The following is a 23,579-nucleotide window of genomic DNA, read 5'->3' on the forward strand; positions in this document are numbered from 1 at the left end:
TTCCATTCGTTTCATGCCTCGCCCATTGTTGCTTAAAAAGTGTCGGCTGGCGAGGCTGGCGCTGCCGGGCTCCCGTCGCTGCTCACGCTCAGCTCCCAGCCTCCCCGCCTCATTAGAGTAGATGTCCAAAATGTCAGAAGAATGTTTTATGGGCTGTTGAGAAATCACTCTCTTGCACAAGTCACCCAGTGTTCTGTCATGCATGAGGGTGAGGGCGCGCAGAAGATAAGGGGTTTATATTCTTAAAGGTTGGGGTGGAAGGAGCAGAGAGGGGGCAGCCTCCCTTCAGAAGAGCTTAGGGCCCAGTGTGGCGAATTAAACAGAATGCCCAGACAGAATTAGTTCCAAGGCACACTGGGTCCCATTCTGTGAAATTCAACAATTAGACGGATTAAACGTAATAACTCAGCCTGTACTGCCGCAGCTGCATTATGGTTACACCAGCACCCGGGGAGGTTGCTCAGCGCGGGTGTATGTGTGCCACTGAAGGATTTATGCTCACGTATGAAAAGTGACAACTTGGAGAGAGAATGCAATAAACTTTGGGAAAGAGAAGTAAACACAATCCCAAACATTTGGAAACTGCCATTTTCATTCCGTGGAGACGGTCAGTTGGCACGCTGCCGTGATTTGGGTTGTGTATTGTGATTGGATGTGATTGCAGTGAGCTGCAAATGTGTTGATGTTAGATTCAGAAAAAGGGGAAGCGTATTAGCGTCCAAGGAGATGTTCCGAAGGTGTTCCGAAAAGGACAACGATGAAGTAAGACAATGGCCTTATGGCCAGAAAGCTGTCAAAGTCATACTCATTCAGCGCAGTGAAGCCAAAGTCTTCACTTTCCTGAATGGCAGGTTGACTGATTAACTTACTGGCCGGCTGGTTTGTTGACTGACTGGCTTTTTGGGCTGATTCTCTGGCTGACTGCAGCTCCAGCTCACCCACCATGCACCTGTGTGTAAAAGGCCCTTTGTCAACGAGGCCTAATTTGATCTGACGCACCCTACACATGTGGAACAGCTCAGCAGCTCCACACACTCCGACTTATTACACTGTGTGACTCCATGTGTGTGTGTGTGTGTCAGAAAGAGAAGAGACTCAGAGGTAGAGTTAGAGAGAAAGATGTTTGCGGAGAAAGAAGTGAAGCAAAGCAGAGTGCAAAAGCTTTGGTTCACCTCACATAAACTCTGGCCCTCACCACTTCTTCATTCTCTCACAGATCCGGTGCTCTCGTCAGACGCTCTCCCGCAGTCGCCGTACGCACAAGGAAACGGCAACACAAAGACTCACACAGGCAGGAGGGAAAAATAATAATAAGTCATGCTCACGCTTAGGTAAAAGGGTCAATATGGCTTAGAGGAAACCTTTGCAAGTGCTTCACTAACATTGGAGTTGGGGTGGGGTAATAACAGACAGGTGATCATATGACTTATTATGATATTTGTTTAAAACTATATGATTATCCAACTGCCATTAGCTATTTTTTTATATATAGCTACAGCTGGGACTAACAGAGGAATGGGTGTGGTATGAAAACACTTTAGCACAGCCCACCATCTCGTTCTGAGGTGAAACAGAGCCAGCAGAAACACAGCAGCAGCGGGGACAAGACCTGCTGTGTGTAAACGGAGCCAGGTCCAGATCTGCGTGAAATCTGATCGATGGGCAGGCCGGGCCCGAGCAGAGGAGGGATCTGGACTGCTGTCAGTTCTGTCACTGTCAGCATGCACGGGCGGGTAAATCTATCTAAAATGTAGCAATGAACAGAGACGTGGATGGATTTCAGCAACACGGACGCCACGGTTTCGGTTATCTAATTGCAAACGACAGCTTAAAATAAGAGAGATGTTTAACAGAACTGTAGGTCAAATCACAAGTTTAAAAAAAAAAACATAGTTTTTTTAGTCTCCACTTCACTCGGGATTACTTTAGAAGTTCACAGAGAGGCTTTAAGAAAAAAATAACAACAACAACAGCAAGACAACAAAGCATTTTTACACAATCTAGAATTAGATCTGTGCTGTTACACCTTCCTCTCCAATTCACGTTCGCCTCTCTCTCTCCTTGCCCTCTCTGCCTCTCACCCTCCCACAGGTCGGTCCAGTTCTGGCCCTCTCCTGTGTATTTAAAGTAATTGCTCATGGCAGTCAAGGTGTCTGCGTAAGGGCCTGTCATAAGCAATCCCGTGGCATGAGTAGCGGCCTTGTGCATGTACCTAATCCAGTCAAAAGCCAAAGCAAACCAAGCAGACGGACGGGTGTGGGGCTGAATGGGGCTGAATGGGTGGGAGGGTTTGGGGGGTTAGGAAGTTGTTCTGCGGCAACCTGAAGAGAAAAAAATGGGTTACATTTATTTAATCTTCTCAAAGTGATACATAAATGAAGTGCAGTCGTTTTTCCTGCGCTTACAGTGATTATGCTCTACTGTTGCATTCGTAGGTGACAACTACACTTTATATATTAATGTCTAGCCAAAGTGCAGACACAGGGCTTTCCTAACAACACAACAGTCCTCTGTATTTGCTTTGACACTAAGAGGGATTGTTTGCTGAAGGCCTTCGACTTACACAGAAATTCCTCACCCACTTGGCCCACCATCACCACCATTTTCACCTCCACCCCAACATCTGCAGTACACTCAATGGGCAACAGAGACAGCCAGACAGACAATCAGACAGACAGGAACTAAGGGGCCGAGATCGGAGCGTCGACCCTCTCAGTAGCATGGCGACTCTCGGCAGACACAGCAATAAAAAGATGGAGCCTCGGCCTCTCCAGCCAGACTCGAGGTCCTTAGTGTTTGGGAAACAGGCCCATCAATGTCAAAGCCTTTTATTACTCTGGCTTCCTATTGCTTTTTCCTGCTTGGGGGTGCGTATGAATCTGCTCCCAGTAAAGGCAGTGGGGATGGGTTTATCTTTCATCAGTCATAACCTTGGCAATTAAGAAAGTACACACATGAGGAATGACCTGAGATTTAAGGGGACGGGGTCACGGGTTGTTTTAAGTGGGCTGGAGGAAGGGCTTGTTTTGTATCTCCATTCCTCTCTGCGATGAATAGAAAAGAAAAGAAAACATATCTGTGTTGACAGTGACTCAGAAGTCACCATATGAGTGGGGATATAAGGCTCTGCATTCACTTCAGGGTTGAGGAATGTCACACAGACCCTGAACATTAATGTGATTGTTTTAAACCCCTATATATAGAAAAACATGTTTGTGTGTGTGTGTGTGTGTGTGTGTGTGTGTGTGTGTGTGTGTGTGTGTGTGTGTGTGTGTGTGTGTGTGTGTGTGTGTGTGTGTATAAAAGGTGCACTGAAAATGTCCAAAACCAAACTTGACTTTTGTTTCAACGCTTCGATTTATATACTGGAAAAAATGAATTAACTCATGAACCTGTATGCACGTCTAAACTGCACTGACTAAATAATCCGACTTTGCTGGGCCAACTTAGAAACTCTTTCCAGATAACAGTGGAAGAGACTGATGATCACTGATGATTGTTCCATAAACAGTTTTACTGGATAAAGAATTAATAACAGCATTACGCCTGTTTTCTTTCACAACAAATGAGGACTTGATTTAGATTTCGCAGAACACAAATGACCAACACAAATGCCATTTGTGAAAATGATGCTCATAAAGTCATATTTACTAATAAAATTTCAGCAAAAACAATGTTCTCTGCTCTTGTTGAAACAATTTATAGAGCTACTAGAAAGGGGGGCGAAAACACAGGGGAGGATGGAAGAAAATGGAAACTGCTGGTGCGAAACCAAAATGAATTATTTAGTCAGCCCTGAGTCACACATTGTGCCTTTAACTGCTTCAGTGTTTATATTCAAAATGTGATTTTTTTCCCTTCTACAATGTACAAAAATGCCTCTCTCTATTTATCTAGAATGCGACACAAAGGAATCGCTTGCAGTGGCACACACATTCGAGTTGGTCTGCTTCCGCAGTCTTACAGATCAAGTGTGGAGAAGTGGGCGGACGCTGCCGGCACTGCCACTTGACAAACAGCTTGTTTTAATGCTCTCGATGTCCCCGTGAGACGAGCCCCTGCCTCCCACCGGCGCACACTTGTCTTTTCCTCGTGAGTCCCAAACACGACGTGAATCAATTTCACCCACCCCTCTGCCTCGCACAGACGTTTTCCTTCACCTCTGCCTCTCTAAAAATGACGCTGAATCAGTTGCATCAAATACCTGTAGGTCACACCGGACTACAGTTATTCTTTAAAACACATCTCTGCAGTTGTTCATTTAAACTGAAGTTAAAAATATATATATTATAAATCGTTTAGGTGGAACCGATGCCCACTGTGGTGTCATTCATAAAGAGAAAAGCCTCATCAATGAAAATTTCAAAGCTAACTTGTTGACCTTGTTGAAGCCTGAGAGGGAACAATAGTTTCACAATATGTCCAAAATGTTGAATTACTGTTACCAAGTTATTAAGGGATATAAAGAGTTCAAACACATAGCTTGAGATAACTTGTTTACTCTAAGTTATTTGGATTCACGTGATTATATTTGCCTTTGTGTTCCAATATCATTAAATAAATAATTTTTATGATCAGGAAACTGTCACTGAGTCCAATGATATTGGTCCCGTCACAGAAAGCAATGCAGCCTGTTGAGTCAGTTATGAGGTGTGCGTGTGTGTCTGTGTGTGTTTGTGTGACTGTGCTGGGGCAGTGGGTGTGCTGCCTGCTCACTTGTCGTCGACGTCATGAACCCAAAGGGCCTGCAGAAGAATCTGTGCTCCTGTATACAATATCCTGTTTGGACTAAAGCGGCTCTTCTCACTCCTGTGCAGAAAAACACACACACACACACACACACACACACACACACACACACACACACACTCATACATTCTCAACGCCTCCCCTACCCCAAAACATAGAGCTTTGTTTTCACAGTTTTTCTCCACACACACGTTTAACGGCTCTGATCAGCACATCACGTGCACCTTGTTCTGTGGGTTGTTAATCTAATACAATGAGGTGTTTGTGTTTCTGTGTATGTGTGTTGTTTAGGTGCACAGGTGGGCGAGTGGGTGGACAGAGAGGAAGCTAATGTCGTTAATGAGTGACAACAATACGGGCCCTTTGCTTTTACACTTCAGTGTAAATGCGTTTGGGTCGCTAGGAGAGAATCACGATGCTCGCTTTGAGTGAGCTAAGCTGTGTGTACGTGTGTTCGTGAGCACATGTGCAGCAAGAGTTTACACACACACGGACACAATTACAACCTCTCACTGTTCGCACACAGAGCAATAAAGCAATAAAAGGGCCGCTTTGCATCCAATCTCCCTAGCTATCCATTCATTTAAATACATATCTGCAAAGACGGGCAGTGTGTATCAGCCTGCGTACAGTCATAAAACAACACCAAGGGAGAACCAAGTGAACAGTTCTGTGTGCACGGAGGAACTCCGCTTCCCATAAAGGAGACGATAAAAGTTACAAATTATGAAAAAGAGGGAAAAAAAAGAAAAGAGAAAAAGAAAAAACACAACCAGCCCAAAGGCAGATACCTCACTTCCCAAAAGAGAGCAGTGCATTTCCTGAAACTGACAACTGCTAGTACTTGTACTGAGGCCAAGAGTGAAAATGTGACAGAAACAGGCAGAAGGAAAGAGAGTAAGAAAGACAGTGGGCAGACGGGAGGAGAGCATATGTGTGACTTGAACTACAGTCTGGAAAAAGAAAACAATGTTATGTAAATACTAGAGTGACACACCAAGCAGAGCTTGCAGATTCAGAGAAATGCACAGGACACACTTTGTACATCTAAACAGATAGCACATTATTTTTGATCCGTGCTTTGCTACAACGGAGATAAAAGTGCCCGTTATCAACTCTTTTGGAACTGGCAGACCATACCTATTGTCCACAGGGAAACCGTAGCACAATGTCTGAAGAAGGGAAAACAAACAAACTGAGCAGTACTGGATTGCAGAGAGAATGGCACAGCTCTGATAAAGTAAGGAAACTGTGGTTTTGTCAATCTGCACTTTTATCTGTTTCTCCTGCTCGAAAACAAGAAAAAAGGAGGGAGGGGCGATGGTGGGACATGACCATGGTAATAGCAATGATGGCGGTTGGTGGTGTTAATGTGGTGGTTTGGGGGCCACACCCGACTGCAGACACCAAACCCCTAAAAATGTGGAGGTTTCCACTTGAGCTCAAACCTGTCCCCTCCGTTCTTCCTCACTCTCGGAGGATGAAATTGTTAAATCTACACGAAAACATCAAAACACAGAAAGAGCTCCGAGACCGTAGGCCAGACCATCCAAGGAGGAGTGATGTCGCTACAGTACAGCCTGCTGGTCAATGAGAGGAATTTATTTACCTCCCCGAGTCATAGCTCCCATCCTCCACTCGCCTCTGTACTGCTCACATTTGGGTTTTTTTTCTTGTTTGCTCTGCTGAGATACTCAGTTTTCTTTCCCTTGGAATTTTTATTCCACATGGGTAAAAAAAACTTTTATACACATGCCGTTAAAAAATACAAACCTTTTCTTAAAACACTGTTAATCAGGTCACAGGCTTTGATTACCAGATTTGTTGGCTGCACATCCAAGATGTGAATCTCCTATTAAGATGTAATTTAATTTAAATAAGATGTTATTTGCCAGGTACAGGTACATACTTTATTTTATGTGGCATTATATTACAGTAAGATGCTGCATTTTCTGTAGGACTATTCTAAAATAAATATAAAGTGCAGCAGTGTGCGCTTCTTTTACAGTCTCAATTTAAAAGTTACACATTTTGGGTATTTTTCGTTCTACAATTTAGGAAAAGGCCTTGATTATTTAAACACTAAGTTAAAAAAATTAATCAGAAATTAAAAAAAAAAAAATTAATGTAAAATGTTTTTATATGTTTTGAGGAATTATTGCATTTAATACTGTATTACTCGTAGTATTTCTGTAATGTATTTGTAAAGTCCTGGCTAAACTACATCCTGACCTTTTTAGTAATTACATCCAAATTGTTCCCACAACAACCCCCTGTCTATCTTACAGATCTGTTTAGTGTTTGATTACCACGAGTATGTTTTGAGGCGCACCCATAACGGTCCACAAAGCTTTACCATAATAACCTACTTTGACAAACGCCAGCGCGTGTTGATGTTTTTCAGCTCACTGACGAACATTATCATCTGTCACCATCAAATGATCTCTGATCAGATCACACTACCCACATTTATGCCACTCTCATTTCTAATCTATGCTTAGAAACGTCTTCTTGTTTCATTTTTATATCAGTGTTCGAGCTGTGTACACCACATAACTTTAAAACCCGACAATAATGACCAGTAAATTAATTAGAATTTTTTTTTTTACATTTCGTGTTTTGGGGGGTTTATGGTTTATTTAAAATATTCAAGTGCTTTCACACACACACACACACACACACACACACACACACACACAAGCAGAAAACATTATCCATCTAGTGTCACACAAACACTCATTCAGTAGAAAGTATGAAAAAATTGAATTACATCTCAAATTGTATCTAATTATGCTGTATAACTTTGTTAACACATCTTCATAACCCTAAATAAGGCAGTGAATAACACATTAGTGTAGGGTATTGCATGTAAATTTTGTGAATCTACCACTTTTCAGGGGTCAAACCTGAACCAGTGACACTGCACTGCACTATTTTTGATCCACAGATACCCTCGCTGACTTTCTCCCCTGTTCTTCTGACGGGCTTTAAAAGAAAAGAATAAAACAGAGCTATAAAATTGCTTTAGTGTGCTGGAAAAAAAGCTTTATAGCACATATACACTTGCAGTATAAAGAGACCAGCCTTTCAGCACTAGCAGGGACTTATTTGGAAGGTTATTAGTCTCATTTACTGCTACAGCCCCTTGGGGGGGCTTTAATTAAGAACTGGGCTCTATATAGCTCCTATTAACAAGAGTGGAAAAAAATAAAGGTGCATGGAGGGGTTTGGGTGACACATCACCAAGGCTTACCTGGTCCCACTTTTTCATGATTTACAACTTTTCTTTCTTTCCACTAATTTAAAACATCTGTTCCCAGAGATATTTTAAGTCTTTGACCGATAACCTGCTGACTGCTTCTTTATTGCTGATACAAGGATTATATAATATACAGCAACAAGAAAGTCAGTTTTTTCTCTCTTTTTTCACTTTAATCCTCAAAATGGCTTACCTTTTTCCTCGTACTGCCATGTAAAATAAACTTCTAACGCCACACTTAGTGAGAAACGCAACCAGAACAGCACTGTGGTTGGGTTTCTCTAAGAAGAAAAGGAAAAACTTCTCAGTGGAACAGCTGCAAGTGTGTGAGGTTGTGAAACCGTGCCTCCTATAAATCTTGCAAAGCGCAAAGTTCCCTCGATGGTGTCATGATAGAAGCGATACTCGGGCAACTAATTTCAGGGCTTGATGTCACAGTGGTCAGTGTGATAAAGAAACGTTCTTAGGAGTGGATTTCAACTGAAGACAGATTTTTTCTTTCAGAGAATTCACATAAATTCTGCTAAGTTGAACTACCAGGAAGTATAAGCTACCCGTTCTCAAAAAAAAGGAAAAACATATTTGTGGTCAGGTAACTGTGAATCGTTGCTTTTTCTCATGCTATTCAGCAACAAGTATAAGAAGACAGTTTCTTAAGACGTTTTTATACCACAAAAAAAATGTCATTTAAAACCCAATTCACAGAACACAACAGTCAATATGGACAATTACACCATCAGTTATCTGCTGAATTTTTATTGCAGTGAAATTCATATGAAAACTTCCATATTTCTCTGTATTCTTAAAAAATCTCCACACGGCCTTTCATTTTTCATACTTGTTATTGTTTGTAGACTTTCAAATACCCTAAAGATTTACAAAGTACAACTTCCAAGTGTTTGTTAACACAAATATCTACTTTGCTATGATTTGATATTTGTGAGTCGCGTGGCAGCAACTCAATGCTTTAGGGTTGTAACCCGTTTAAAGCAACCTGCTGATTTTTAAATCAATAGTGGGGAAGAAAGGTTTTTAAGTGACTTTGTATGTGGAATGGCAGTTGGTACCGGACAAACCTGTGAGAGTATTTCATAAACTACAGGGATTTTCCACACATAGCCATCACTGGTGTTTAAAGAGTATGATCAGGAAAAGGGAAAATGCCCAACGAGCAGCAGTTCTGTGGGCAAAAATGTGTTGTTGGTGTCAGAAGTCTGAGAAGGACAGCAAGACTGCTTTGAGCTGATATGAAGGCAACAGTAACTTGCTACAATCATGGAAGGAGTAGAGGAGCATTCCTGAATGCACATGTTGAACCTAGAACTACCTTGGACTAAAGCAGTAGAATAGACAATGTGTAAAAAAGTACCACCATAGCACCAACTAAGCATCACTTTAACACTAGCCTACCTGAGTATTGTTGCTGACCGTGGGATGAGATGATACAGCACCTCTGGGATGAGATAGAATAGTAGAATCACATCGTGGATGTGCAGCAACTGTGTGATGCTGTCATGTCAACAAGGACCAAAATCTCTAAGGAATGTGGCACGAAGAATTAAGGCAGAAGGGGGTCCAACCTGGAAATAGCAATGTGTACATAATAATGTGGCCAGAAATATTTCACTCTAAAGGGAAGTATTATTAATCGAACTACATCCAAACCCTCCAACCTTATATTCAGTGGACGTATCCTTGACATGATGTCAGGACACATCCACATTCAACCTCTGGTTCAAACAGAGTGAGTCTTATTCAAACAGGTGGGACAGGCACTCGCCCAGAGTGGGAGTGAATACCCTCTCAAACACATCGGGGCATGTGGACACATGAGCCATATTACAAGTTCCCCGGCGGCCAAAAGCTAGGCCAGAATGTTGCAGCTCCCCTTTGGTCAGCCCCTTTTCTCTCCAGCAGGTAAACGCCCTGGTCCACCATCTACCCCTGCTTGTGCGTGTAAGAGGGGAGAAACCGCAGCGCCCCACAGACGAGCGCCATCAATGGGCCCTCTATTCATCCGCAGGTTCGGAACAGTGGCCTCTCTGATGGAGCTCCAGCACCTGGCTGCCGATGGACACAACATCAGAGGCAGGGTGGTGGCAGCATCGGTCGTCAGACTCACCACACCTGAATAAACCCCCACCCCCTTCCTCGAGCCCACATCAAATAGCAGGACTGGTCTATTTGAAAACCTGAGAGTAGGAGAGCTGAGCAAAAAAAAAAAAAAAAAAAAAAAAAACAGTAGCCAAAGAGCTTCGCAAGGCAACAGGACTGGCTGTACAAACAGGTCACTCAGGTGCTGCTGCAGATTACTGTTTTTATTAACGAGAGCAAAGAAGAAACTGAGCCCTGTACTGAGGAAGGGGTGGTGGTGGTAGTGGCGGTGGGAGGCGTAGGGGACAAGAACACAAAGCGAAACACACACGCAGAAGACGAGAGATCGTATTTATACAGGTGCTTCTAATGCGAGCGGAGAGGGAGGCGCGCCTCGAGCACACAGCCAAGCATCTGCACAGAGTCCTCCAAGTAGGGACTGGGTTGGGCCTTACTTTGACTTCACTACAGTTAAAGTGGAAGCTGTCAGGATTAGTGCAAAGACTGCTGTGAAGTCTGCCGGGCAAACTAGACACACAGTCGCACACCAAGTATGAGGACCTGCTTTGCAACTAAGATATATGGAACAAAGCACACAAAGAAAAAAACATAAATGCAGTGTAGTTCTTCCTTTTTGTGGCATATTAATACAACTAACGTAGTAGGTTAGTTACTCCTGGTTACTATAAAGTAATGCCCCCCAACCCCCCCACCCCTCTCTATGTCTAATCTACAGCGTGAAATTAAAAGTAAAGTGGAGGTAAAACAAATAACCCCCTATTTCTGCCACACATTTTCTTTTTTTGTTCTTAGATTTTATACTTTTGGTCTTTGCTAGGAGGTTTTTCCAAGTAATTTTACAGACTGTTTCGCTATTTTTACCATACCAGCTGTGCGGTGCCATTAATCACATGATTTAATTACAGTGTTTTGACATCTTTATTAAAATTATTATTGGCTTTGGGTTTTTTTTCTGTTTTGGTCCATAATGTGATTTTTTTTCTTCTTCTTCTTCTTCATAAAGTAACCTTGTTTGGGAATAATTAAAAAATAAATGCACCGTTCCAAACCATCTGGAGTTTATCTTCAGTTTGTTAATGGCTGTGCTCAAGTGGGAAAAAAATATCCCCAAGCTACCTTATCTTGACTTCCATTATTAGGCATCCTAATAATTCAATTTTAGGTAATTATGTTGGTTTCATTAGTTTATAATGTATATTCAGCCTGAACGTTAGCATGCATTACAGCCCATTAGCACAAACATCATTAACTAGAACCAAATGGTCAAACGACATTCTGGATGGAAACAATTAAATTATGAGGGCAGCTAACAAAAACACAAATTGTCATTACCTTTGTCCTCACGGGTGTGTAATTGTTAACAGCGCTCTGGTCTAATGAAAACAAACATTTTTCTTTCTTTCTTTTTTCTCAATATTTTCTTGTCCCTAAACAAAAGGATCGGCAGCCGTGACGTCACGGAGCTGCTCGGTGAATCAGGCTGTGAAAACAGAAATTTCCTGAGGTCATTTTCCTTTTCCATGATCTGCTTTTTTTCCCCTTCTTCTTTGGGAATTGTGTCTTTGCAGTGGAAATGAAGAGAAACTGATGGTATAATTAAGGAGTGCAGGGCAGAGCGTTTACAGCTGATTCCTAGGATTTCAAACGTGGCCCTGAGGCAGATAAGACCTGCAAACACAAGCATCTCCACTGACTGTTTTTTTCCCCCCACACAGTTTTATGGTCACCAGAAATAAGTGAGAATGTTGCATTTTTTAAAACATTTTGGGCAGTAATCAATAAAATAATCCTCATATAAGAGATAGGAAACATCCACACACTTTCTCTTTTGTTTTGGTTTTGTACATTAATTTATTTTTTAGAAAAAATCTGATCGTTTCAGTGAAGTCTGGCTGCAGCTTCAAATGCTATTAACTGTAGCCTGAACCCTGCACCACACCGGGATACCTCCAAAAACAGCATTGAGTGATTTGCTTGGTTCAGTCCACCTCTGTCTGCGCACCAGATTGCAGATTTCATTAACGCTAATGGGGTCGAAAGTGGCACGCATATCTTTTAAAGCCACTTCATACGGACCTGGAAATAAACTGGATGTCACAGTTAGACATTGTGCTGATGAGCGAATCTTGTTTTTTCTGTTTAACATTTTGTCTGGATGGGTTATTTATGCAGTACTTGCCTGCTGACTCGCTGGATTTTCCCAACCTGCGGTAAGAGGCCATAAAGAGGGCCATTCGCTTAGTTGTTGATGGTCCCCTCACCATAAAACCGTCCTAGAATCACCAACACCACTGAGGGGGAGTAAACATTCATCCCTAATAAGAGCAGCATGAGGTGCCTTCATTAATGCAGGATGGCTAGTGTAAAGCCAAACTAAATACACTCTTTAATTTAAAAAATAAGTCCCTGAAAGTTCTCTTTATTGCTCTGTGTGTGACCTGCACATCATAAAACAAGGCCTTCAGATTCTCCTTTTGGCCTTGGAGGGAGAATTTGCTCATTATTTGGCAGTAGAGCAAAAGCAGACTTATCATTTCATTCACTATGTGAAAGCATTAAAACGGTCCATGATCTCAATATGGTTCTTTCTCCTTGTTTGACTCTTTATTATCAACTGTCTAATAAAAGCAAAAAACTATGTAGGCAAAAAGGTCATGCTTCGCTTTGTGCAGGTTTGCCAACTTTTGTAATTGTGTTACATGCTTTTGGCATGTAACACGAGCTTTCAGGTTCTGAATAGTGCTCTCCTGCTACCAAAATTAATCTCATGCTAAAAAAAGAGGAAGCCTCAAAGCTACTTCTAATAAAAAAAGAAGTTCCATCTATCCAAAATGGAGCTTTGTTTTTGCATTCTGCTTTTGAGTTTTCTCAGCTATCAGATTTTCACCATGCAATATTGAATGAAAGAGCAAGGGTATATAGAAGCATTTGTAGCTAAGAAATATGTGAACAATTGCTCTGTGTTTACTTCATAAATGACTCGTAACATCTTAGTGTAATGCCGTGCAGAAGAAAGAACTAGGACCTTTTTTTTGCTGCCTTAACCACGATTCCAAAAAACTTGGGACACTGTTTAAATTGTAAATAAAATTAGAATGAAATGATTTGTAAATCTCCTCAAACCATATTTTATTCATGACAGAACACTGTAAACACAGCACCTTGAGCATCTTGAGGGTGACAAAAGCCTGGAAAAGTGAGCGGTATTAAATTATAAGAAAAACAACAACTTGAGGAACATTTTGGCACTGATTATGTTAACTGGCAGCAGGTCAGTAAAATCTTCATCTTAAAGAGGCCTTTTTGAGAAGTAAAATTGGACAGAGGTTGCCCAATCTGCAAAAGACTATGTCTACAAATTCTGGAACAACTCCAGAAAAATGTTCTTCAACATAATATTGGAAAGGCTCTGAATACCTTGTTATCTACAACACATATTATCATCAAAAGATTCAGTCAGTCTGCAAAAATCTCTGTGTGCAAAGGAAAAGGCCGAAAATCAGCACTGGATACCCGTGAGCTTTGGGCCCTCGGGCAGGCCTGCATTAAAAACAGGTGTGATACTGTCATGCAAATCACTGCTTGGACTCTTCTTGAAATTACTGTATGTGAACACAGTTGACTATGCCATCTGCAAATACAGTCTGAAACTCTATCATGCAAAGAAGCCATATGGTAGCATGATTCAGGAACACTGTCATCTAAAGCTCATTAAAAATGGACTGAGGCAAAGTGAAAAAATGGATCAAATTTAAATTTGAAATTCTTTTTGGAAAACATGGACACTGCATACTCTGAGCTAAAGAGGAGAAGGATCATCTAACTTGTTTTGATGCATGCTAAATCATCCAGAAAGTGGATAGTCTTCATCTGGACGTTGCATTTTTAATGTGTTTTCAGCTGAAATGCTATTTTTCCTGTTGCACTACAGGAAAGATGCTGAAGGTCAGTCAGTGTAGAGTCAGTAGAGACTGGATTGGAGTCAGTGTAACATTTCTCTGGTGCATCCAGTAAGCTGGAAGTTTACCCACAAGTTGCGTGACTCCGTTTACCAAAAGCAGACACGGCATGCACGCGGATAATTAGAATCTGTGAAAAAAAAAATTGACAAAAGAGTTATGAACACTGCAGCAATTACACCACAAGACACCCAGCTAAAACCATGCCTGTAAAAAGGAAGCCAATTTAAACTTCTATTGTTCTCTAATGCCAGTATAGCTGCAGCATTTATGGTGCAACGTTTTTTTGGCTCACTGAGAAGAATTAAAGCATTTCTAATCGTCCAAATGAGTAAATGCCGTGTGGAGGTCAGCATCCATATAATAAGCCAGAGTCTGTAATAAGATTAAATACTGAATATGCTTCCATACAGCTCTGTTATCCAGAGGATATGAATCAGTGTGTGGCTGCTTTACTGCTCCAAGACTATTTTCTGTCTTTTGTAGGCTCTAGAAGCTGGCAAAGAGTCAAGAAGCCGGGCACAATTAGTTCTTTTCTTTCTCTTTTTTTTCTATCTAGTCATAAAGCAGCAGTACTCAGGCAGCTTTTCTTGTAGCAGGGCAGGAGGCTGATCTTACCTCGTCCATTTGTCTGTGTGTGTGTGTGTGTGTGTGTGTGTGTGTGTGTGTGTTTCGCACATGTGCCCAAAGCAGGGCTCTCGCCTAGTCTAATTTGTCATTATAATACTTGGCAGAAAGGCCACAAAATTTTAAGAGGATTTACTGGGTATTTTAACATTAGATTCACTGTTGAATCTTACATAAGGTCCAAGAAAACTACCTGGCCTACACATGTTTTGAAGCAAACAGTTGAGGAGACTGGTGGGGGGGGGGGGGGGGCAAGTGACATTACTCAGTGTTTAAAAAGACTCCCACGACAGACAGCAATGCATTGGAGATTTTTCCCCTCTTGACTAAGTACCATATGTTGGAAATCATGCCGTCAATATCAGAGTACAGTAGACAAGACTGGGATACTGAGGCCACACGGACAAAAAGTCAATTTGTTCGGAGAGCTGCACAAAAGACGCTGGTTCCTAAGGAGTGAGAGGCCCCTACTTGAAGAGAGCAGGCCGTGATGCATGTGCATCTGTGCCTTCAAACCCTCCTGTGGTGCTGCACTGGCTTTTTTTTTTCCCATTGTTTCTCTCGTCTTAGTTTGTGAGAGGGGAACTAATTAAGATCTCCCTGCAGGTGGCCCATGCTGACTTTTACAGGTCTGAAAGGAGTAGGAGGCCACACCCGGAAGGGAAAAGGGGTGACACCCTCAGGTCACAAGACGACACAGATTCTAGATCTGGCACTGCAACTAGGGGAGTTATTGGGTACACGGAGAGGCTGGAAAGAGTCAAGGAGAACAGAAAGAAACAAGTAAATTAGAGCAGAAACCAGGGGGAGAGAGGACACAATCACTGCAATCAGCTAAACAAGGCCTTCCTCTGTTTAGGGGCTAAGAAGTGTACTTGGAAACATTTACTCATTCTCCAAGAGGGTAAATGTCAATCTGCTGCGGGGTTGGGTTTAGGATCAGCAGCCCTGCTGGGGTTTGTTATGATTTCATTAAACAGCCAACCACTAAATCTCACAAATTTACAAAATCAGAGTGCGCGACAGTACGTGAGTACACACACAGCACATCACATCAAAACCACTAAGCCACTAGGTTCTCACATGCGTGTACACAATCCACGGAAACAAGTGTTTGCTTGAATCGTACCAAAACCAAGTCTCATTTGCAGGAGGACAGGTAAACAAAGAGCAAACGACATGTTTTTTTTTAAAAAAGGAAGAGTTACATTGATGACTGTGAAACAAGTGCATTTAATGTCTGCGTTTCTTCACTTTGTGTTCCTTTTTAAAAAAAAAAAAAAAAACTTATTTCATGGAACCTATAAAAGAATCACAGTGAGATGCTTTGAAACAAACAGGGCAAACAACAGTGACGTAACAACAGTGAGCTTGTGCATGTCTGGGGTTCAGAGGAACAAAGACATGATTGCGTGCGGACGCTGCCCCGCACCACTTCCTCTTCAGAAGCCCAGAGACATCACAGCCAGCTGTATTGATGTCTCTCTCTCTCTCTCACATGTGAATAAACATACATGCAGGCACATTTTGGGGGTAGTCTGCTTTAGTGAAGCCAAACAAACAGTGGAATGTTCCAGCCGCTGCTGTCGCTGAAAAATTAAAGTGATAGAGATACCAGAAATGTAGAATGAGTGAACAAGTGGCAACCGTCGCTACAGAAAGAGTCAAACTCTCATTACAGCTGGAAGCTGTGGAAGGAAGTCCAAAACATTTCAGAATATAAAGTAACAGAAAACTGATATAGCGTGGGCGCACGCAAGTCGCCCAGGGCAGAAAGGGTGGATCTAGTAGCTGCAGAAATCCAGATAAGGATGGCAAATGACAGCGCTGTCCTTGGTGGCGTGACACCAGGGGCAAAACAAACCCGCTGCTATGGGAGTGCCCAACGAGGCCCAAATATGAGCTTGGCTGTTACAGCTGAAAGTTACGGGCACAGCAGCCCTGAGATGGATACAAATGAAAACAAATTACTGTCTGTCTCTGGAGCTCACTCTCACACACTCAAAGGGTCTCACACCCACACGCAAACTGTCACGCACAAACACACGTAAGGCAAAAAAAAAAAAAAGAGCATGTGGAAGATAAACAGACGTAGATAAACATAGCTGTCACTAAGGAAGTCCAGATTTTTATCAGATTCATTTAAGTATTTCCCAAGTGCAGATAAATAGAGCAAGAGGTTTTTAACAAAGCTTTTACAAACATACTAGCTTGGCCATTGGGATGCTTAATTTAGTTTCTGTGTGCAAAGTAAATGAAACTATTTCTGAAAAACATTCAGAATAACTTTCGCATTGGACTGCTGGAGGTGGTTGATCACGAGGAGCGACGTATGTTTTGAGTTGTCGTGGTGGTGTTGGAAAACAAAGCGATGACTCAGACTGAGTTTTGCTGCTTGAGGTTTTCTTTTAAAGTCTTCACACAACCTTCTGTCCTCATTATTCTTTCTACCTTGTTGAGATTCCTAGTTCCAGACATACTGAAGTGTCCCCACAGCTTAATATTCCCAGCACTGTTTCACTGTGGGGATGGAGTTCTTGTGGTTGTAGGCCTTTCCCTTATTTCTCCAAACATAAGCAGCGTCTCTGTGGCCAAAGAGCTCTAGTTTTGTCTCATCTGATCAAAGGATGCACTTCCAGTCCAGGTTGTCCTCAGCATACTTCAGTGTGGCTTAAAGGTGTCTGTGCTTCTTTAGTTTTTCTTGGTCTGCAACCTCTCAGTCCATTCCTGTGCAGGACTCTAGTGATCAACTTCTTTGAGACTCCAATTTCAGACTTAGATAAGTCACTAGCAGTTGTTCCAGAGTCTTTAGACACATTTCTCACTAGATTTCTTTACAATCTTTGAAATATTTTGCTTGCTGCCTCTGCCAGGCTGTGTTGCTCTCTTTGAATTTCACTTGGAAACAATGTGATAACTTTATATATCTACCGCCTCCTTTGTCAGCAATTCTTTTTCTCAAGTCTAATGAGATTTATTTTGTTTACAGCATGGTGCTTTCTCAAGTGACAGCTTAAACCCTCATTCGAGTTTTTCTACTGTGTGTAAATTGGAAGAAAACCCTCAGTTTTAACTTGATTTTACAAGTTTTGAGCATTACAAAGTTAAAACACATCATCAAGTACCTTTAAAATGTCAAACTTGAAATTTTATAGTGAGGCTAATAATGTTGTACTTATCTGTATAGTATACCATAATGTTCCCTATGTGTTACAATAGATAATTGCAAAAAACCAGGAAAGATTAAGTTCATGTAAGTTATAAATAAAGTTTGTTTGCATATTCGTTTTTTTAAACATACACCTGAACACTTTTGTAAAAGCTCTTTGGATTCAGAGTGGGTCATTTTAACAGTTAATTAATATGGTATCTGTAGTTAGCACTCAGCCTGTCACTATACATGGGCACACCTGTCTTGTTTCCACTGATCATATAATAATGGCGTCAATCTATTCTACACTAGACAACAGCAATGAACAATCAACACAGCATGTACTAGCAAGATGAGCTCCTTTCTGTTCCAAGAGTTCCAGATAAAGGTAAATCAATACTTTTATCATAAAAATATGTTTTACGTAATCACATTTTTACAGGAGTGGCAAACACATCAAATGATAAATAGGGATTTAGTTAGTTTCGGAGACTATACTTGCAAAATCTTACATTTTCCACAGCGTCCCTCTGACCAGCAGATAAGATCAGGGGGGCATAGAGGGATGACTAGGTTAAGAAAAGAAAAACAAAGAAAAGAAAGGAAAGAGATGAAGCAAAACAGCAGGAGAGTCAGTGGAATTCAAGTGCTTTATGGAGGAACAATCCTGGACCAACGCCACAAACAAGCAGGGCAAAAGCCTGCAAGAGAAAGAGTGGAAGCATTCTTGTGCAACTTGCTATTGAAATTGGCTTTGTTAAAGTTCAAATAAGAACCAGAACTGGCTTCAACTGTGGGTGAAGAGGATTTTATTACGTCTCAGATATGTTGAACTCGAATTAGAACTTGATGGATATTGTTGTATGGTTTCCATCTACCGTGGAAGTGATTCTGTATTCCTCACAGAAGTGCACAAAGCTTTTAGGTTTCCAGAGAGCAGAGAGAGGAGAACAAAAAAAAAGCAGGCAAACCAGATATGGCAGTGAGTGATGGATGTGTTTCGCAGAGCCATAGCAGACTAAAGAACGCCTATTCAGAACTTATTCCGGTTTCTTCCAGAATAACAATAACACCACTAACCCATCACCATCTCAACCAAATTGAACACTTAACAGCAGATTCTGCATGACAACACTCTCCACCAACACCTTCAAACTACATATCAGAGACTTGGAAAATCACTGCCAAGAGTCAGTGAAGCTGTTCTTGTGACACATGGTTGTCCAACACCTTACTTAGAGCATTTTCACATCTGAGGTATTTAGTTCATTAGATGGAACTTCATTTTCCAACCATGATGTGGTTTGTTTGTGCAGATGTAAAAAGGGTAAGGAGCAAAGCAACCTCTCCAACACCCTTTTGAGGCGGTCCGGTTCCAAATGAACTCCAGAGTTCCTTTATGTTGAGATTGGGATTTAGTTTCAACCCAACTACCAGGTGTACAGTGAAAATCTGAGCCAATCGCCTTCCTGTAGCAAGGAGTAAATTCTCTACATTTTCCACATGGTACAAAACACAGCACCTTCTTCCTGTACTTACTTTAGTTGGCCAAAACACCCAATGAAAGTTCTTGCATGGTGACATGGTCACATTTTGGTTTACTTGGTGTTTTCTCTGTGAAAAGAAACCAAACCGCAGTAGGACGCTACAACTCGACAACTCAAATCATCAACTGATTTGGACCACAGTAAACAAACTGTAGGTGTGAAAACGCCCTAAGACACTTGAAGCTGGGGGGGGGGGGGGGTTCACTCCAAGGACAAAACCATACAAGTGTCTCAGTGCAGTACAATTAAAATTACTACATGTTTACAGTACACAAGCTCTTAATTCTGCATTAAAAAATGCTGGCGATCACTTTGAGAAATGCACACTTTGGCCTGTCTACATATTTAACCTACTAAGACACAAACTCTTCCACGGCATGCATTATAAATTTCTCTTTGATATTTGGGTTGACTGGGACCTGATGAATGTAAAAACAAAGAACTACCAGGTTTGGGTTTTTTTTACCTATTTTTTGTTTCTAAGAAAAATGAGAGCCACATATGAGGATATTCGTTTAAAATTTCAATAGAACAGTAGCAGTATAATGTCCTCGTAAGCGGATATCAGGCCCTTGTAGAGCAAAATTGAGTATTTTGGTCTAAATAACCTAAAATGTGATGTCCACAAAGTAGGAATCAACCTTTTTACTGCCCATAATCTTTTAAGCCTCCAGCCTTCAGAGTTTAGTCTTTAGGGACTCTGTATTACTTCTCAATGCAGCAGGTAAACACCAATCTGGAGGTAATGATGCCTCACTTATTTAGAACACACCCTACTGATATATCTGTGCAAAACCTTCCCGCTTTTGAACACTTGGACACACATTGGACCAGCAAACAACATCAGTGAATTCTCTTCTGCTGAGGGCATGTGACGACAAGCCGGCTGCTCCATAACGTGTTATGTAATCAGCTGAGAAGGATCTCTTTGACATTTCTCACAAGACTAAAGGGATAATCCCTTTTACACCACTACGTACCTGATATGGCCGTTGAGTCTCTTTAACCCTCAAGGGAGTTGGGAAAAAAACAAATACATTTAGAAAGCAGCTAGAGGGGCTCTCTGTTTTGACAAAAGGCCTTTCAGCTGAATGACCAGTAAGAAAATCAGTATATTATAGATCAGTGAATAAAGGTCAGAGCTGGGTGATGGATGGGAAGAAAATGGGGCCTTAAGAAAAGAAGGAGGCGAAGCTCTCTGGGACTTACTGAGTTTTGTCAGTTACCACGGGCAGTGGAATATCCTCGCTCATGTCGTCTAGCTCATCGGTTAAGCTGTTGGCTCGGGAGATATCGATGGACATGCTGTTATTAGGAGTCCTCTTCACTGCAACGACAGAAATATAACATTTCAATTCAATTTAATTCATTTCAGTTTTATTTCTATAGCACAAAATCCCAACAAAAGACGACTCAAGGTGCTTTATATCTGGAAAAATAGAGAGAAAAGAATCAGACAACCACCTATGAGCAAGCACTTGGTGTCAGTGGGAAGGAAAAACTCCCTTTTAACAGGAAGAAACCTCCGGCAGAACCAGGCTCAGGGAGGGGCGGCCATCTGCCATGACCGGGTAGGGGTGAGGGGAGTGTGATAGGACAGCAACTACACTTCCAGATACAATTTTTTACACAGTTAACTAATACAAAAGGGATGTTTTTAAATGGGTCGAGTGAAAGGGTGTTTTTTTTTTTTTTAAACGTTTTAAAGTTGTGAGTGGCTATAGAGTGTGAAGATGTCACACACTGAGGTACCAAATGCATAATAACTCGCAACAACGCACGGACACTTTACCACAACACAGTTTGGCGTCTGTGAGTTCTAGTATGCGTCACACAGTAATATAAGTACCTCGTGGGTTGATCGGAAAATGTATGATGTAAGATTTCATTGTAAGATTTCATTACAATATAAGACACACAGCATTGTGATAGGATTTAAGGCAGAGATACAAAGGGGGGAGAAAACTGAAAAAACTGAAAGGTACCTGGAGAGCCAGGACAGCTCAGAGTGAAAGATGACCAAGAATGTTGAGGAGGGCCTGAAGCCATGAAAATTAATTAAACCAGAAGGGGAAGGGAGAAAAACAGAAGAAAGGGGGTAAAAATGAGACTTAAGAATATAAGAAATAAACACACTCATCATGCATTTAATGGCATTTCAAGAGCATACTCCCTACAGTACAGCAAAGGCGCTGCAGTTCTGAATGAACTTTAGAAAAGGATGCAAAAACACTTTTTGCGACAGTGTACAGTATTAATACAAGTTCAATAAATCAATCAAACATGTAGCAATTTGTTTGAAATAATTGTCACAGACCAGCTAGGAGGAAAAGTGCCCATTTCTAGAAAATGTATAAGAGAAACAACATAACGAGAAGCTGAAATTGCAGTACTCTGTTTCAACAGTCTAGCCAGCTGGCTGCTGGTGCAGGCAAAAACAACAGCACAGAACATTATGTGTAGCAGGGTCTTGACCTGCAGTCAGGCTGTCAGCAGAGTTTGACGTGCCTCTCCTCCAAACCACCGAGCCTCTATTGTGATAAAGAATGGAGAGGCAAATCTTCGTCCAAGAACAGAATGACCATTCCAATTCAAGCAAAAGGCATTCAACCTCTCTTGTGTTCCATCATCGAGTTTGTTTGACATTGTCCAACGCGGAAGCAGAGATATCCAAAGAGAGGGAGTGGAGAGAAGTGAGAGGAATAGATTCTACCCAGAGCCACTTTTAACAGCAACTTCACATCACTGAAGAAGACATTAACGGGCTCATTGGCTATGAAAACAAGACAGGGGTTTATTCACAATCTGGTTAATCTGCTCCGTCATTCTGAATGTTTTCAGTGAAGGCCGTGGTCCACAGGAAAAGGAGAAAGGGAGAGGGGAGTGCAGAAACAAGATTGCAATAGAAACAGAGTGAAAGTGCAGCCGATCCATTGAGAGATTCTCACAGACGGGGACTCGGGTGGGGCCAGACAGATAAGTGGAGCGATAAGCTGGACACTGACTAAATCAAACAATGACCAGTTTAGTTCTAACCACTAGAGCTCCACAATGGCAGCTTATCAACTCCACAACCCCGCTCCCTCCCTGCCTCTTTTCAGCATCCCAGGCTGGGTCCCCACGGTCCCCAAGGCCCCTGTCCAGCCCCGTTCCTCGCCCATGATGTTGGCAGGGCACCCAGTAAAGAAAACAGGCGGGTCAACACGGGCCCAGTCTCTCTGCTTGGCTCTGGTTTGGTCTAGCTGAGCACAAAGGCTCAGCCAGCCAGCAAGTCTAATTAAAATACTGTCTGGGCCACATTACATAGACAGGCTAGCTAATGATTAACAAAGGCAAGTGGAAGAAAAAGCACTATTTAGCCGGTGAAAGGTGCTACTGGTTACAGTGCAGTGATATTTATTGCATGTGCTCAGTCTTTTTGGTTGGTTTCTATAGAAATAATGAACATAGTGTGACATTTTTTTTTAATTCAGCACTGTAACGTAAAAGATTACACAACGGAAACTTCAGATATGGTGGCATCAACCACTGAACCAGCTTGCTTAAAGCACTTTGTTGACATTATCACATATGAGATGAAATGATCTGGTATACTCACCTGATTGCCTGAGCATCCTGGTGATTCCTATAAAAAACAACAAAAAAATGCACAATCTGACTATGTTTTCAACTATTTTTCACACCTTCATCTTTTCCTTTCATGAAAAATGAGTAACTTGTGTTAAAAGTAAGCCAGATACAGCTGCAAATGTGCATTATTACTAGAAGGCAATATTACCCTGTAAATCTACTTCCTGCTGCTAAGCATTTCACTTGTGGGTAAGGGAAGAGATACCCCATAGCGGCAACGGCAATAAACCATCAAAGTGAAATTGACCAACTTCCCAGAAAGCATGAGTATAAATTTATAATTTAAGTTCTTCAGTGCTGTAAATGTTAATGTGTGTATACACAGTTCTTTCAACACTGTTTTCACTTAGGATCATCAAGACGCCTCAGTGATTGGTGACATTTCTTAGCAACAACTACTGAATGACTGCGGGTAAATTATTTTTAAGAAATCCAGCCCGGTGCCAAGTTGAAAGAGTGTCGGTTAAAACAATAAAACAGCCCTGGTTTAGACAGTTGACATTGCAGATGTCTGTTTTATGGGTGGATCTGAAGCAGAGATC

General features: G+C 41.6%; 1 protein-coding gene and 1 long non-coding RNA gene across 6 annotated transcripts in view; one reads left to right on the plus strand and one right to left on the minus strand.

Moving 5' to 3' along the window:
• Positions 1-23,579, minus strand: part of kcnq1.2 (potassium voltage-gated channel, KQT-like subfamily, member 1.2) — a 167,350-nt gene that overhangs the window by 110,562 nt on the left and 33,209 nt on the right. For 4 of the 5 annotated variants that reach the window (XR_014874810.1, XR_014874811.1, XR_014874809.1 and 1 more), the window contains exons 12-14: positions 23,006-23,032; positions 21,393-21,446; positions 20,617-20,734 (exon numbers count right to left, since the gene is read on the minus strand). Coding sequence is in view for 2 of the 5 variants with exons in the window: in XM_085164475.1 (XP_085020601.1) it covers positions 20,617-20,734; positions 21,393-21,446; positions 23,006-23,032 (199 nt within the window). In the remaining 3 variants the exon portion in view is untranslated. The remainder of the gene's footprint in view (positions 1-20,616; positions 20,735-21,392; positions 21,447-23,005; positions 23,033-23,579) is intronic. The other variant, XM_085164476.1, reaches the window with a different exon arrangement.
• LOC146515194 (uncharacterized) lies at positions 169-12,260 on the plus strand. The gene is made up of 2 exons (XR_014874814.1): positions 169-1,733; positions 3,898-12,260. It is a non-coding gene; the product is annotated as an uncharacterized LOC146515194 (long non-coding RNA).

The sequence above is a fragment of the Neolamprologus multifasciatus genome, chromosome 7 (assembly GCF_963576455.1).
Source record: "Neolamprologus multifasciatus chromosome 7, fNeoMul1.2, whole genome shotgun sequence".
NCBI classification, from domain to species: Eukaryota; Metazoa; Chordata; class Actinopteri; order Cichliformes; family Cichlidae; genus Neolamprologus; species Neolamprologus multifasciatus.